Genomic DNA, 17313 nt, shown 5'->3' on the forward strand with positions numbered 1-17313 from the left:
ATCGATTCTTTTTTTTTTTGTCACAAACATATATTATTAAACATGTACAGCCCATTATCAGCCTATAATTTATTTGCTTTTTTCATATTTTACTGCTTTTTCACGCATATCTTAAAATTTTCAAAGTTCTTATGGATGAAATTATAATAATGATCAGCAAACCAGAAAATATCATAATCGCCTGGCTAAGAGGTGACGCATGATAAATATTAAATGATACAATTTGTGGTGAAATTATGAGTATATATATCTATATTTCTTTATTATGTAATTGCTTGCAAACCATGGAACACCAATGGGACAATACTGTTTTCTCTCTTATGCATTGAACATCACCACCAAAGGCCAGTATCTCCAATTTTAGATTATTATATACACAATCGAGATTTTGTTCACCAGTGAGATTTCAAGAACTTTTTTTATATATTATATATATATATATATATATATATATATAAAGACTGACTTGAACTCCACATAAATTATGAAAAGTGTAGAATACTTTTTTTTGTTGCAAAATTTAGTAGCCAATTTGGGTATAAGATAAAAACTCTTTGTTAGGATGCAATTATATGCTATAATAATTTTCCGCGAATAAAGTATTAATGTAAATGATATCGCTTTTATAAACCTCGATTATTAAAGTATCAATGAAATATAAAAATGATTTGATACCGTGCAATCATACGCTATATTGTTTTTTTCAATATGTTTATAAGGACTAAGGAGTATCCTTTTTATTTTATTGATGCAATATTGATTGACGAAAAAGTTTAGAAGCCAAAGATGATGACTTGCAATTTACAACTATTGCTTCCAAGTTTCACCTAGTTCATATTTAATAACATGTCTTCATGACCCCGAAACATCTGCAAGTTATAATGCACATATGACTACAAATGTATAGATAGGATCTTAGTATCTTACAGATAATAAAAGACTATAAATGTAACTAACACATACAGGTAAGTTCCGTATAACACATAAAAATGTAATGCAGCAAATGTAAGGAGTACACCACGAATCTGGAAACTTTTGTTTGGCATTTGTACACACACATACATATTACTTACACATTTGTGGAAATGAGTGTGCGACTGTGTCTGCGTGAATCAAACAAATGTACCTTAAATGATGTAAATGTACAGTCGATCTATCAATTGTACATATATGGATACATACCCATTGATGGGTCATTATCTCTGAAGTTGATTAGTCGGTCCAAATTTACAACTGATCATCATGAAATTCACATAGAAATATATTTATATGTGTGTGCAAAATATATTTATTGATTTATTCATGCATGCAAGTGTCTATCAAAGTTGTACGAATGAATAATTATGAAGGGTTCTTTTGGCACTTTACTAAATGTAATAATGAAAACAACATTGGCAAGTCAACTCGTGATGATAATTTTTTGGTAATTGGAATATCACAAAAATGAGGTTTTGTTTTCTTGTCACTTTATAATCAGACAGTTCTATATAGTTCACTGGTCCGTTCAATGCAGTCTCCTCATCTAAGATGTTTTCTTTCTTTTATCCATGTAATATCATATCACTACCACTTGAGAACTCTTTTTCCTTTTCACTTTTGAAATTCATGATGAATACAAACTATAGTTGAATATGAATAATTGTGTCCAACAAAAAAAAAAAGAGTTGAATATGTATAATTATGAAAATAGTTTGACGAATGATCAAATCATGGAACCTGCTGATGATCTTCGTTAGTGATTTTTTATTTCTTTTCAGCCTCAACACTACTGATCATTTTGAATATTTTGCACTCCTAATGATAAATATATAAAAAATATCGTTTAGATGTATTGTTTGGAACTTTGGATTACTATACATCTACAAAAAGAATAAAACTTGAAGACAAACAGGTACCACAAAATACTTTAGAAGCACACCTTATTTGTTAAATCTATAATTCAACCACATATTTAATATTGCTGATAACATATATAAAAATATGTAGATACACAGAAAATTATATATATATTTGACAATAAAAGACTAGGGTGACGAATCAGATAAAAGTGGTAAAATACAAGAGTTCGAACTTTTTCAAAACGCTTTTAGTTATGGTTTTAATATTGTGGATGTCTTGAGTAATATATTTTTTTGCATTTTGAGAGATTTCGGTAGAAGATTTCATGATAACCCTGATAATAAGAAAAGATAGTGAGATCCTCATAAATAACAAAGATCTAGCTAGAAAGAGATAAAGAGGAGTGAGTTATACTAAAATCGAAGAATCAAGAGCGGTCACATAAACTTTATTTTTTGAATAGTCATATGTTGATTTAATTTGATTTTCATCAAAACAAAGCGCGATTTTCAAACAGGCACAATGAATAATTGAATATGCATGCATGTCAATCATGTTGACTTCTCCACACCCATAGCTTTCGAAACAAAATGAAATATAAAATTATTGGTTCTACATATAATAATAATAATTGATAGGGTGAGTCCAAATCCAAGTCTCTTATTAAAAGGGCACAAATTCAACCACTCCTCCATAAACACAAAAGCTCCTTCCTAAAAAAAGGCAAGTAAGAGAACGATTTCTCTCCTTTTCTTTTCTTCTTCTCTTTATCAAACTTCAACACACTAACGGGATAAATGGGAAGAGCTCCATGTTGCGACAAGACAAAAGTGAAGCGAGGGCCTTGGTCCCCTGAGGAAGACTCTAAGCTTAGAGATTACATTGAGAAGTATGGTAATGGTGGAAATTGGATCTCTCTCCCTCTCAAAGCCGGTAAGTTCATATTACATGTTCTTAGTTAAAACCAATCTCCTGGTTCACCTTTTCGAGCTTCTCATCCCAAAACAAGAGCTTATGCCATTCTTTGTTGTTGTGGTGGTTTAAGGTTTGAGGAGATGTGGGAAGAGTTGTAGATTGAGGTGGCTTAACTATTTGAGACCAAACATAAAACATGGTGACTTCTCTGAGGAAGAAGACAGGATAATTTTTAGCCTCTTCGCTGCCATTGGAAGCAGGTTCTCTATTAAAGTATTTTTATTTATATATACAACTATATATCTCTGATTATAAGAAGTAAATTATATTAAGTAAGATCCTCACTAAAAATACAGAGCTGATATCGTTTGTTGTCCATTTGCTTATGAAGGTCCCTCTTAAAAAGTTATCTAGCTACTCAAATAGGTTTAAAGAAAATATTATTTCACTTTCCTTTAATTAATCTTATTAAAAAGTATTTTCTCCTAGCAATATATATATTTTGAATTTATGTGTAATTTTGGAACTAACGATCAAAGTAGTTCACAACGTGCTTAGTATAATTTAGTCATAATTTTAGTCAAAACCACGAGCAACATTTATTCATAGTTTTAGTCAAAAACTACGAGCACCATTTATTCATCTAGATTGCAACATTTTTCTCCAACATTAATTACTGATATACATGAACTGAAACTTATAGGTGGTCAATAATAGCAGCTCATCTACCGGGAAGAACAGACAACGACATAAAAAACTATTGGAATACAAAGCTAAGGAAGAAGCTCTTGTCTTCTTCTTCTTCTTCCTCTCATTCATCATCAGCCATGGCTTCTCCTTATCTAAACCCTAATTCTCAGGATGTGAAAAGACCATTAACCCCATCAGCAACAATCCCATTTTCTTCTTATAACCCGTACGCTGAAAACCCTAATCAAGACCCAACAAAATACCTCTTCTCCAACATCAATGGCTTTGAAGCTGACGACAAACAGATGGTCCTTCCTTATAGTAACCCTAATTATCCTCAAGATCTCTCTCTCTCGGACAGCAACATCTCGGGCACAAGTGGTTTCTTGCTCAACCACAATATGTGTGATCACTACAACAACCACACCAGCTTCTCCTCAGACGTCAATGGAAAGAGATCAGAGACTATGATGAAGCAAGAAGAGATAATGATGATGATGATGATAGACCACCACATTGACCAGAGGACAAAAGGGTACAGTGGGGATTTCACACAAGGGTATTATAATTACTACAATGTGCCTGGGGATTTGAAGCAAATGATTAGTGGAACAGGCACTAATTCTAACATAAACATGGGTGGTTCAGATTCATCTTCAAGTTCGATAAGCAACCTAGCTGAGAACAAAAGCAGTAGTAGCCTCCTACAACACAAGTGCTTGCCCTATTTCTACTCCTAGTACTTCTAGACTCTCTTGTCTTCTTATATAAATATATTTTGGACTGACTGTTAGTAATATCAAAGATTTGATGGGGTATGGGAGGAGAGAGAAAGACTATGATCAGTTTTAAGGGATTTTGTATTTTGTTTATTGTTCTGTCTTTATTGGATTTCTAGTTAAGAAGGGACAATGGGAGATTTGATTTGATGAAACGCAAAAGGATAGATGTATTTATGGTTGAAGATAAATCTTCTTTTTTGTCGAAAAGAGTAGATCATATCAGCTTTTAGTTAAAACTTGGAACAAAGTAAGTGATCATACACACGCCCACAGGCCACACATATAGCATGTTATTGTTTCTAAAATTAGATGAGACTATTACCATTTTATGCATATATAGGCTATAAATAGTAAAGAAAATTCTGATAGTAATACACTCACTCATCTACATTTTCTATCATAAATTTAAAATTCCTAAAAAACAAACACATTTAAAGCATCGTATATCGTTACACTATTACGAACATATTCAAAATTTTAATCTATGAAAAATATTCATGATAAAATAAAAAGAGAACAACAAAAAAAATATTCCCTCTATCTCTCATATATTGATGTTTTAGAATTTTTTCTTGTATCTAAAAAAGTGATGTTGTATATTAAAAAACTAAATTGATTTTTTACTTTACGTTATCTAAAGTTTATATATTCTTTTTTACCAAAAAATAATTATAAATTAATTTATAGATAAAACTTTAATTTTTTTTAATATATGTAAAATGGTCAAAATATCAATCTGACAGATAAATATCTTATATGTGAATAAAAATATAACTAATCTTTAGCTACAATTGCAATATAATATTCATCTTTACTTACAATATTTTTGTTACATACTTTGTTGGCGAAAAAAAAATATATATATATATTTTTGTTACATACTGATATAGATTTTTCATTCTTACAAATTTTAGTGTTTGGTTATATTAACAACTCTTACAAATTTAGTGTATAAACTTAAAACAATTTTACTGTTAGAAAGAGAGAGAGAGAGTGAACAAAGGATTGTGTATAAAAGTCATCACTTTTGGTCAGTGACTCGAGAGCGGCCAGGAGAAGCAAATTGATTGATGGAAATACATACACTATTCATCTGTTCTAAATGACATATATACCCTTCCCAGATGGCTTCATCCTTCTTTTTTTTCCTTTCTGCGCCATATCCTTCGATTACTGTTTTTTTCCTGTTTATTCTCCATTAAAGATATAAATAGGAAACTACGAAGTATGAACAATTAATAATTAAATACGTTAGGGAGAATAATGTCACACGGGGTTATAAGAAAACAGGTGTAAAAAGTCGAACAGTATTATACTACTCTCTCTCCCAAAATATAGAATTTTTAAGGTTTTTAATTTTCTATTTATTTATTTCGAAAATTAATATAATTCTTAAACTTTGTGCCTTTAAGTAAAAAATCTTGTATAATAGAAGAGAGAGAGTAATAAATGTGTTTTTCGTTAGCAGTCGAATTATATTATTATTTGTAAAAAATAAAACAAAGTGAAAATGTAGAACAACTTTTAATCTAATTAAACTTGAGTGATCGGGAGACTTTGGATGATGAGTTGATGACAAACACCAAACTCAAGATCTGAGGTGAGATCACTTTTCCACGGGCCGAGATATTAGCTTTGGCCTATGAAAGAACTAGGACTTATAAGCCCGTAGGCCCGTTGTATAAAATTTGTTCACCTCACTTCATTTCTTTAAAAATTTGATTACGGATGTATTTTTGATAAAATACACTGTAAACTACAAGTAAAAGGATACGTAAAAAAAACATAACATGAAAGAAAGAAACTTGAAACTTGAATAAATCATGGAGCACACAAGTGTGCAGAACTGCAGATCATAGCAGTGATATCTTCTTCTTTTTTTTTATAGCAATGATATCTATATATATGAACCTGATAATTATCAACTGTGGAATTCCACCAAATAGTTCCAAGCTTATAAATAACCTGCATTCTAGATCTTCTGCGAGATCTCAAAGCATAATTTGTATTGTTGTAATTTTATTTGTATATATATATCATGTTAACGTCAATTATCAGATTAATTCATATTTTACAGCCGTAAAAGGTCTAAATGGGTCGTTCTTCTCTCCCAAACTCAGATTTTGCATCGAACATTGCTGTGTTGTTTTTTTTGGATTAAGTAGGTCGATTGAGAGTGTGAGAGAACACATCTGATAATGAAACAAACATCTATCCACTACAAGAAAACAAGGCGATAATTGATGGAATTACTGACGGTACAATTACCGGTTTACCGACAAATGTCTGATAGAAAATTAGTTTGTCGGTTGTTCGTCAGAAAATTACTGACGGATAAAATCCGTCGGTAATCCGTCAGAAAAGTCGGTAATCCGTTAGTTTTTCTGATGGATTACCGACGGATATATAATTTTTGTCGGTGATTTTTATTCTATCAGTAATCTGTCAGAAATAACCGACGGAAACTGACGGATATAAACTTTTCGTCGGGTGTGTCAAAATTTGGTCTGTTTTTTTCGATCCGTCGGTAATCCGTCAGAAATATCCGACGGATAACTGACGGTTTATATGTGGATAGTGTAAAATCTTTCTAACTTAGCTCCTTAATGCCTTTTTTTATAAGCAATGTATAAAAAGATGAGTTTTCAATGCCTAACTACTCTTTTTTAAAACAACATTCTTCAAAATTTGTGTTTTTATAGAAAAATAGGTTGTTTATTTAAAGTACTTATGGTGTGGTATTACATATTATGGGTAAGTATTTGCCATTTGTCTTTGAATTTTTTTTTTTCTAATTTAATCATATAGATGTTTATTTTCACAAATAATATCATGGTGAGTATATAATACATATTATATGCATATTTATCAATAAAAATTATGAAATTAAGAGATTTAATCTTAAATCCGTCGGTAATCTGTCAGTGATCCATCAGAAATAGCCGACAGAAAACCGACGAATATAATATTGACAAAATTTTGGTATCTGTCGGTAATTTGTCGGAAATAACCGACGGAAAACCGACAGATATCAAACTTTTTGCCCGCAAGCCAGATATAGAGAAATTTTGAGAAGCGGGAAATGAAAAATTTTAAGACATAACTGACGAGCTATCCGTCAGTTATTCCGTCAGTACCGTCGATATTACCAAAGCACTTCATCTTCTTCTCCCTATATTGTTTTTATTTTTCCCAAAATCTTTCTCAAATCCTCTCTCCAGCTATGGCTAACCTTCGGAGATTACTTCCTTGAAATCTGGCTAGTCTCTCCTACCACTCTTTCCAACTTCTTATAAGATAAGTTCTCTTTTTATCTTTTTCTATAGATTTGCTTAGTTCTCTTAGATTTCTTAGGAATAAGATAGATTTGTTAGGTTTGATAGTTTGTTCTATTTGGGTGTTATTGATTTGATGAATTGGTTTGTAAGAGATTTGTGTTAGATTTGTTAGACTTGGGTTTTATTGGATTTGCTGATTTGGTTTTGATAAATTGGATTTGATGAATTTGTTTAGTTTTTATAGGGATGGGTATAAGATTTTTATACATTTTATAATTTTTTGATATATTTTGTTTGTTTTTTATAATGGTTTCTAATATTGTTTAGTATTGATTTTATACATTTTATTAATTTTGCTTTTATTTATTTTTAATTAAGTATATAATGTATATTATGAATTTTTAAGATTGTTAAGTATATATTGTTATTTTTTGGAACAATTTTTAGTTTTTTTTAACAATGTCTTGTTTCTAATATTGTTAATTATTGATTTTATACATTTTATTAATTTTTCTTTTATTTATTTTCAATTAAGTATATAATGTATATTATGAATTTTTAATATTGTTAAGTATATATTGTTATTTTTTGGAACAATTTTTAGTTTTTTTAACAATTTCTTGTTTCTAATATTGTTAAGTATTGATTTTATACATTTTATTAATTTTGCTTTTATTTATTTTCAATTAAGTATATAATGTATATTATGAATTTTTAATATTGTTAAGTATATATTGTTATTTTTTGGAACAATTTTTATTTTTTTTAACAATTTCTTGTTTTGGGTTTTTAGAATATATTTTCTAAAACTTTTAAACTTCTGAATTTAAATATTTAAGCATTTAGATAATAAATATTTTTAGTATTTAATTAAAATTGTATAATTATGCTAATTTTATTTTTCTAAATTTTTTTTTTTAAATTATATATATAATCTGTCGGTTATTCCGTCGGTATAACGAGAAATTTCTAAACCGTTAGCCGTCAGGAAGCCGTCAGTAAAACGACTATCAGAAATTCATCGGTAAAATTTCCGTCATAAATTCGTCGGTAAAACTTCTGTCGGAAATTCCATCAGTAATTTCTGACGGATTTCCGACAGAATAATTTTTCCGACAATTTAGATCCGACGGACGTAATCCATCAGTTTTTGGTCAGTAATGAGTGTTTCCGACGGCTATCTGACAGATATGTCTGTCAGTTCTAAGCTGTTTTCTTGTAGTGATGGTTTGTGGCATAAAGAGAATTGTTTTGTGTCAGATGACATGGTTATGATTTCCCGAAATGTATATTTTAGCATTCGCCACCAGTTGGATACTTAGATCATATGGGGTTTATGGTCATCTGTCGATTGATGTCATAGCGGCTTTAAGAAATTATGGTTTTGGATCGTAAATTATTTTATAGAAATGTGTCTGACATAATTTTATCGGTAAGGCTTGAAAGTGACAGTATTGTGTTCTGTGTGTTCTTTGCTGAATATATTACCAGGAGGCTTTAAGTTGGTCTTATGGGATATAACAGCAGAGCTACAAGACGTTTTCCAATTTTAACTATTTTATGATATAGTGTTCTGTAAACTAAATCAGTGTATAATATTTAAGACTTGATTAGGTTTTGAGATAATACTATTTTCGGTCGTGTTACTAATTTCAGCCTTGTACCGCGTGTACAGTATAATATGTTCGACTAAATTATTGTGTATTTTATGATTTAGTTTTGATTAATCGGATAGTAAATGTCATAAGTACCCATGCATGAAAGCTAAACAAAACATTACGCGATACCCCACTCGACAGCATATTGGACATTTTAGTTATCCATAACTCACCTACTTATGCAAACAAACACGTGATGCACTGATGCAAATCTCTTCCATGCGATGTCTTTTTTTTTTCTTTTTTTTGAACAACCCCATGCGATGTCAAATACTATTCCATCTGTGTTATTTATAGGATTTTAGTTTTAAAAACACGAAATTAATATATTATATATATCACATATATATAATAAATAATACTAAGTTGTCAAAAAAATGATAAGTTGTTTTTAGAGTTTCTTTTAAAGTAGTTAGAGTAATTTTTAAAAAGCATTTCATTAAGATGCCCGCTCCTAAAGAACATCTTATATCCATTACTACATTTTCTTACTTCAAAAACAGAGTTGATTTTTTAAAAATCCATTACTATATTTTTTACTTCAAAAATATTTCTCTTCCTATTCAATTATTAATATTTATTATAACCTTTTACTTATAAAATTTATCAATTCAAACCAAGTATTTATTTTTAGCAATAAGTCATAACATACAATACTATTTAATGATTTTTGGTGGATCCGAAACAGTCTCCCAAATTATTAAATCACTAGTCTTTGTTGTACCAAGGATTTCGTTTCATTTCTATGTCGAATACTCCTTATGTATTTGTAACTTTATCATTAGTTATGTTATTGTGTATTGATTTTTTACTTTTTAAAATAATATTTGTCTATGCAGTCCATCTTTTTATATATATATATATATATATATATATATATATTGTCATCTGATAGAATTCAGAAATGTTTGAAACAAGAATCAGAAAAAGAAACAAGAACAACAACAATTTTTTTGATTCGCAATTGATCATAAATCCAAGATGACCTTCCAAATGCTAAATATGACTGAAATCTATCATTCCTCGTGACACTAATTTTCGCAATAGCATTAGAAGAACCAGCCATCTGATGACAATCCCAGAAAATAAAACCATTCAAGATCATACGAATATCTTCCAAGACAAAGCAGTATCTTGGCCACTCATTATGATTATTTATGACTTCAATCGCTAAAACTACGTCCACTCTATAAACATGTAGAACATGTAATTTCTTAAGTGACCACAAAATGCAACGTAGCGCAACAAGCACTTTAAATCCGTATGTTGAAAAGTGTCTATAGCATGAAAAAGAACATGTCTTTGATCGTCTTCTGCGATTTTTCTTTTTTATTTAACGAAATTCTGATACTATTTTGACCAAAAAAAAAAAACTCTAACACCTCAAAATGCTACAGATCGAAAGAATAAAAATATAAACCAAAACTATATTCCATATCTGTTTTGAAACGTGATTCTGTACTTTTAACACTAATTTGTAAGTTTTTAATATTAATAGTCTTGTATGAAAAATGAGATAAATTTGTTAGGTTAAATGGTAATTAATATAGTATATGTTTTTTTTGCTAAAGTAATAGTTATATGTTGTCCCTAATTATATTTTTGTTCAATTTTTGTCTTATTCATTCTTTTTCCTTCTTTCTCGTTTAACTCCCAATAAACTATTTTTTAGATCCACTTCCACTAACATCCACTAATGGATTTTGAAGCCTTATCGATTGTTCCAATTTGTATAGATTGCATTTGAACCAAATTCTCACAGCCTAATATGAATTAAAAAAAAAAAAAAAACTTCGTTACCTGCACCTTGTCACTCTGAATCCAAATTTTAAACCAGTTCATATAAAATAAAATTGTGTTTCAATAGTAGACAAAACATTATATATATATATATATATATATCTGTCACACTGTTATAATTCTCTTTAATATCTAATTTAAACCAGTGAAAGAAATAACCAGTGAGACATAGTAGGTTATAAATAAAATTAGTGAGATGCAGAAATGTCGTAGAATTGAAGGCTCTTATGTTCAAAATAAAAATTTATCAAATGAACCAAAACTGACATGCAAATTGAATTAAATTTATCGTTCGATCTATATGAGGGCTGGACTACTGATGTATTGTTTAATGAATATATTATGATAAGACTAGCATCATGTGGAGAATATAGAATATAGGAAGAATCCTTTTTGTTCTAATAAAGACAATGAAAACGTGGAAAATGTTATGTGGGACTTATTTTTGTTTTCTTTCTAATTGACAGAGAAACTTCATTATATATTGTAAACTTTATTTCAAGATAATGATTAGAGAACTTAACTATAGTAAACTACGTCCAAATATCAGTATATGCGATATATCACCTAACTGGAGGTGTAGTACCACGTGATTTTATGTCTAGATATTCGATCATATCAGTTGGTTATTTTATATATTAAAATTATCACAACCATATCTAATATGCGAATGTTGATATATCAAGAATACTAATATTAATTATTATGCTTCAAATATCTTTTAATAAATTATATTTAAATTTCAGTTTTCAAAAATAACTAAACTTACCATTTCCTATGTAATTTTTACTATTTTTAAAAAATTATTCGGAATATATTTTGTAAGAAAACGGTAGGATACGACTCCTTTTTACCAATTTTTTACAATATTGACCATAAAAAAATAAAGATTTTTTTGTATATATATATATATATACATCTAAATATTCTATCTATAAATTTATACATATGAAAGAATTTCCAGAAGATCTACTTTTTGGGTTTCTGTGTTTCTCTATCCCGTTATTATACTTTTTATATATATATAGATATATATATATACTTTTATTATCATATCGTTCATTCTCTAAGAGGGAGTATTGAACTTGGTATTTTAAAAGATTTTAGAGTATTCTTAAAATACTATGTTATTCAATTGATGATTTTAAAAAAACTTTTAAAATCCTATGTTATTCAACTTGAATTTATGTAAACTTATTTAAACTACTCTAGAATCTCTTGTTATTCAATCAATGATTTATAAAACTTACTTAAAATCTACTGTTATTCAAAATTTCACAACTTTTTTAAAAACTGATACTTTACATGATTCTACGAGACTTTTTCTGTTTTTAGTTGAAAAATAAGTCTAATAAAATCACACCTTCTTGGATAGTTTTTGAAAGGATGTTTAGTTATTACAAGGCAATTGGAATGCCTATAGGTTTCCTCTTCTTCTCTCCTTCACACTTCCCACCAAAAACACTTTCCACTAATTCTCTGCTTTCCCGGAGAAATCAATACTCATGCTTTTGCTTCAGAACCTCACCACAAGTTTGCCAGTTTCTCCCAACACTCCGGACTAAACTCACCAACCCTTAAACACCGAAAAAAAAAAAATCAGTAATAAAAAGTAAATGTAAAGTTAGCTTTAACCCAACGAAACAAAAAGGGGCAAGGAAGAAAGAGAAAATCTTAAAACCCTATAAGGATCAAATTGATGAAATAGAAGAGACGGAGGAGACACGAAAACAAACGAATTGAAGTTAAAAAAGTTTTACTGGGAAGATAACAAAACCTAAAGAGAAACGGATCAAGAACCCTAGAATGGAGGTAAGAGAGATACAAATGAACAAAGAAAAGAGAAAGAAGGTGAATAATTTACAAAAAAAAAATTGTTTATGTTGTGAAATATTCTAAAATCACCCAAAGTTTAATAACAAAATCTCATAGAATCACATTCATTTTTCTGTTTTTTAAATATAAAAACTTTAAAAAATAATCAAATCTCCTAAACACTCAATCAAATCTTTCAAAACTCTAAAATATTAAAATCATACCAAATCCTACTAAATACAAGTTCAATACCCCCTCTAAATATATGAAATTTAATATATAAAAATTGAGCCATCTACTAATAATGCGGAGTTGGTTTTGCCATCCGGTTTTAAAAAAGATTGACAATTTAACGTTTTTTATTTGATTACCAAAAGCGTTATGTAATTTGAAACATTTTCTTGTTTTTTACTTAGCTTTAGGAAACAAAACTACTGAAAAGCTTCATTAAGTCACATTCCGCTAAATCAGATATTTCTTTTTTTGACATCAAAATGTTTCTAATAGATATAATTAATAATTCTACCTATAAATATAGATAAGTTTATATTGTACTCCATCTCAATTCAAAACAGTTTACTCACTATCTAAATCAAAATCAAAGTCTGTCAGCCTTTCTCTCCTACGTACGCCATAGTTATGGCTTCCTCACTTCTGACATCTTCGGGTATAATCCCTACCACCGGCTCCACCGTGGTCGTCGGGTCCGTGTTACCCCTTCGGTCTTTTATGCACTCACTCCGCCTGGCCCGACCATACAAGAAGCCGGCCTTGTTAATCTCATGTTGCTCCTCTGAGTCCAGAAAGACTGCAACTAATGCTACTGACCTCAAAACCATTATGGAACGGTGGCCAGAGTACATACCAAACAAGCTCCCCGACAAGAACTGTGTGCGTGTATTTGACACAACGCTACGTGACGGTGAACAAGCTCCCGGTGGATCCCTTACTCCTCCTCAGAAGCTAGAGATTGCCAGGCAGCTCGCTAAACTCCGAGTAGACATCATGGAAGTCGGTTTTCCGGGGTCGTCTGAAGAAGAGCTAGAAACCGTTAGAACCATAGCCAAGACCGTGGGAAATGAGGTTCTTTCTTTATTTCCTTTACTTAAAAATACGGATTTTATGTTCTGTGGTTAATGAGGGCAGGATCTTGTGCAAGGTGCGAAAATGCACAAGATCCTCGATTAAACAAAATTCTGTCTTTAGAAACTTTTTAGAGACGGCTAATGAACAAGAGGGAGACACTAGGTTGTTGTTGGAAAAGAAAGAATACACTGCATTAGTTGTATTCTTTTTTGTTAATTTTACCCTTTTTCTACCATTTTTTTTCTTGTTATAGTTTTTTTTAGCTAACCAAGTTTTTAGAAAGCACAATGGCGCATTATTTAATTTGAGCGTGCCGTGTAGTTGACCTTATTTAGTGTTATAATTCAGATTCCCACGTTTATCAGAAATAAGAAGTGACTATAATACTAATATGTAATATATATATGTCCATCTATAGTTGGTTCTGACTCTGAGTAGGAAACTTAGGTATGCTCACAGAAGGACTACAAACATAAATTAAGTAAAAGTTCAAAATTGACCGCAAAGAAAATAAACTATTATATTATTATTTCGCTTAGGTGGATGAGGAAACAGGCTACGTCCCCGTGATATGCGCCATCGCACGAAGCAAACCTAGAGATATTGAGGCCGCTTGGGAGGCAGTTAAGTACGCGAAGAGGCCGAGGATACTCATATTTACATCTACTAGTGACATTCACATGAAATATAAGTTGAAAAAGACTAAAGAAGAAGTGATCGAGATGGCTGCGAGTAGTGTTAGGTTCGCCAAAAGCTTAGGCTTCAATGACATTCAACTTGGTTGCGAAGATGGCGGCAGGTCAAAAATCTTAAAACTTTATAATATATCTCAATTGTTTTGCGTACGTTCGTTTAGTTTTACGTTTAGTTTGTATTAAACTTATGTTAGTAGTCCTATATATGTTGGCTTTGACGTTTAGGTTTATAAGAATAATTCATAACAAAAAAAAGTATTTTCTTTCAAAATGTAACTTCTTTAAAACGGTTTTCACATGGAATAAACGCGTAGATCAAATATATGAAACGTTGTAGATATTGTTAGAGATATGATTGAATTCGTATTAGCAAGGGATTTTGTGTGACTTGTGATATTAACATATTTAATCATGCATGTCATATATTGATTCTATAATACTAGTGTAATTCAGGTCGGACAAGGACTTTCTATGCAAGATTCTAGGAGAATCGATCAAAGCGGGTGCTACGGTGGTGAACGTCGCAGATACAGTTGGAATCAACATGCCACATGAATACGGAGAACTCGTGACCTATCTCAAAGCAAACACTCCTGGAATTAATGATATTGTCTTTAGTGTTCATTGTCACAACGACCTTGGTCTTGCTACCGCCAACTCAATTGCCGTACGTAACTAATTCTCCTTTTGTGTGTTTGGATCTGCGTTAGATATATATTTCCATTCACCAATTGTCAATGTGACAAAAATGTAAACATAAAAAATAACGAGTTTACATTATCTGTATAGGGTATACGTGCGGGAGCAAGACAAGTCGAAGTAACGATAAACGGAATTGGTGAAAGAAGTGGGAATGCGTCTCTTGAAGAGGTATCATCATCAAGTTCATCACCCTAATCACATCACCACCATTATATATCATGATCATAATCATTATCAACGTGAGCATTTATTTATATGGTATGTAGGTCGTGATGGCTATGAAATGTCGAGGAGCATATGTACTGGATGGTGTTTACACAAAAATAGACACCCGGGAAATTATGGCTACAAGCAAGATGGTAACTTTCTATATAGACTCAACAAAATCTTTCTTTATACACATGTTATGGATATATATATATATATATATATAAACAGTATACATATATATCAAGATAATGATGCTAGTTATTATGGTCTTGATAAGTATTAACAAAAAATATATGTGAAACTGTTGAGCAGGTTCAAGAATATACGGGCTTGTATGTTCAACCACATAAACCGATAGTTGGAGCCAACTGTTTTGTCCATGAGAGCGGCATTCACCAGGTTCCGTATTTTAGTATATATGTACTCTTATATCAAAATGATGGTAAAAAATGTCAGATCGAATTGATTAATATGAAGATTGTTCGAATATTTCACAGGATGGAATATTGAAAAATCGGAGTACGTATGAGATCTTATCACCAGAAGATGTTGGGGTTGTTAAATCTCAAAATTCCGGCATTGTTCTTGGAAAACTTAGGTAATTATCCTATAAAAAGAGAAATTTTTAGCACCATTTTGTGATTTTGTCTTATTTATTAACAACTATGGAAATGTGCAGTGGACGTCATGCAGTGAAGGATCGGCTGAAAGAGGTATACCTTGCGATATCGTAATATCATTAATCTTGAGTAATATAATGATCATCTATATATATACACATATGGAATAACTGTGCATACCAGATGACTCTATTTTGAGATAAATTGAACACTTGTGGAATAAGTCATACTTATGTGTTTTTCTATTCGCAGTTGGGATATGAACTCGATGACGAGAAATTGAACGACGTCTTCTCACGGTTCAGGGATTTAACCAAACATAAAAAGGTTTTTATGCACATACATTACGGTTTTAGCTTACAAACTTAATTATATACGATACAAGAATGTAAAAGACAAATTAATATAATTTTTTAGAAAGAGAAATCTTACACGTAAACTGGTTTCAATTTGTTAATTTTTTCAGAGAATCACGGATGCTGATATAAAGGCATTAGTAACAGCTACTGACGAAATTTCTATCGAGAAGTTAAACCACGCTAATGGTAAAATGCCTAACAGCTATATACCAGTTCCTCATGTTTCCCTCTAATATGCTTAAATGTGTCAATACTTTGTATGTTTGTGAACCACGGCTATATCAAGTTTCATTTGATAGGCCTTCTCTTGTTGTAATGAATAAAAACAGTATAAATAAGAATGGGTTGCTTTTTTCTTTTCTTTATATTTGAATATATATACATGCATACATATATATATATATATATATATATCTATATATCAAAAAAGAAATCAAACGCATCGAGAGAAATCGCGCGCGTGGATCTCACTCGCAGCGATTTCTCTCTCAAACTCTTCCCCTTCTGATCACAATCTCGTGCACCAACGTTGGGTGTCCTCTGTCAATTCCGGTGACGATGAGGATCCTTCGGCTCATAGTTCTTCATTCGTAACTCATTGCATTTACCCGACGAAGCTATTGGACGAAATCAAGAGGGTAGTGGAGAGGAGAAGAATCTGTGAGACACTGATGGTAAAGAGCTCTACCGGAGGTGTAGCTACCCGGAGCGGAAGAGGGATATTCACGGCGAGGAACGAGAGAAGAAGGTGGTTAGATCTAGAGGCTGGAGATTCTGGAGGTTTCACGGGATCGGTTATGATAGGAGAGGTAGTCTCCGATCCGGCGAAACTAAGCCACCGTCGAAGGTTTGTTTATCTACTCC

At 31.0% G+C, this 17313-nt stretch overlaps 2 protein-coding genes across 2 annotated transcripts; both read left to right on the forward strand.

The window, feature by feature from the left end:
• Positions 1-2532: 2532 nt before the first annotated feature.
• Positions 2533-4433, forward strand: LOC104706600 (transcription factor RAX1-like). Its single transcript, XM_010422795.2, has 3 exons — positions 2533-2772; positions 2885-3014; positions 3458-4433. The coding sequence occupies exons 1-3, from the start codon at positions 2637-2639 to the stop codon at positions 4182-4184; spliced, it is 993 nt and encodes a 330-aa protein (XP_010421097.1). The 5' UTR covers positions 2533-2636; the 3' UTR covers positions 4185-4433.
• Positions 4434-13316: 8883 nt separating this feature from the next.
• LOC104706601 (methylthioalkylmalate synthase 2, chloroplastic) lies at positions 13317-16812 on the forward strand. The gene is made up of 10 exons (XM_010422796.2): positions 13317-13860; positions 14403-14662; positions 15012-15225; positions 15348-15428; positions 15527-15619; positions 15783-15869; positions 15968-16068; positions 16150-16183; positions 16343-16417; positions 16557-16812. Exons 1-10 carry the CDS (start codon positions 13417-13419, stop codon positions 16680-16682), a joined length of 1515 nt encoding a protein of 504 aa, XP_010421098.1. The 5' UTR covers positions 13317-13416; the 3' UTR covers positions 16683-16812.
• Positions 16813-17313: the final 501 nt, after the last annotated feature.

Source organism: Camelina sativa, chromosome 8, assembly GCF_030686135.1.
Source record: "Camelina sativa cultivar CO46 ecotype springtype chromosome 8, ASM3068613v1".
NCBI classification, from domain to species: Eukaryota; Viridiplantae; Streptophyta; class Magnoliopsida; order Brassicales; family Brassicaceae; genus Camelina; species Camelina sativa.

Excerpts from the sequence above, each read along its gene's own strand:
- LOC104706600 (XM_010422795.2), top strand. The coding sequence starts at position 2,637 with ATGGGAAGAGCTCCATGTTGCGACAAGACAAAAGTGAAGCGAGGGCCT. Across the intron at positions 2,773-2,884 it reads CTCTCTCCCTCTCAAAGCCG|GTTTGAGGAGATGTGGGAAG; the intron begins GTAAGTTCATAT and ends TGGTGGTTTAAG. Across the intron at positions 3,015-3,457 it reads TTCGCTGCCATTGGAAGCAG|GTGGTCAATAATAGCAGCTC; the intron begins GTTCTCTATTAA and ends TGAAACTTATAG.
- LOC104706601 (XM_010422796.2), top strand. The coding sequence starts at position 13,417 with ATGGCTTCCTCACTTCTGACATCTTCGGGTATAATCCCTACCACCGGC. Across the intron at positions 13,861-14,402 it reads CCAAGACCGTGGGAAATGAG|GTGGATGAGGAAACAGGCTA; the intron begins GTTCTTTCTTTA and ends TATTTCGCTTAG. Across the intron at positions 16,418-16,556 it reads ATTTAACCAAACATAAAAAG|AGAATCACGGATGCTGATAT; the intron begins GTTTTTATGCAC and ends TAATTTTTTCAG.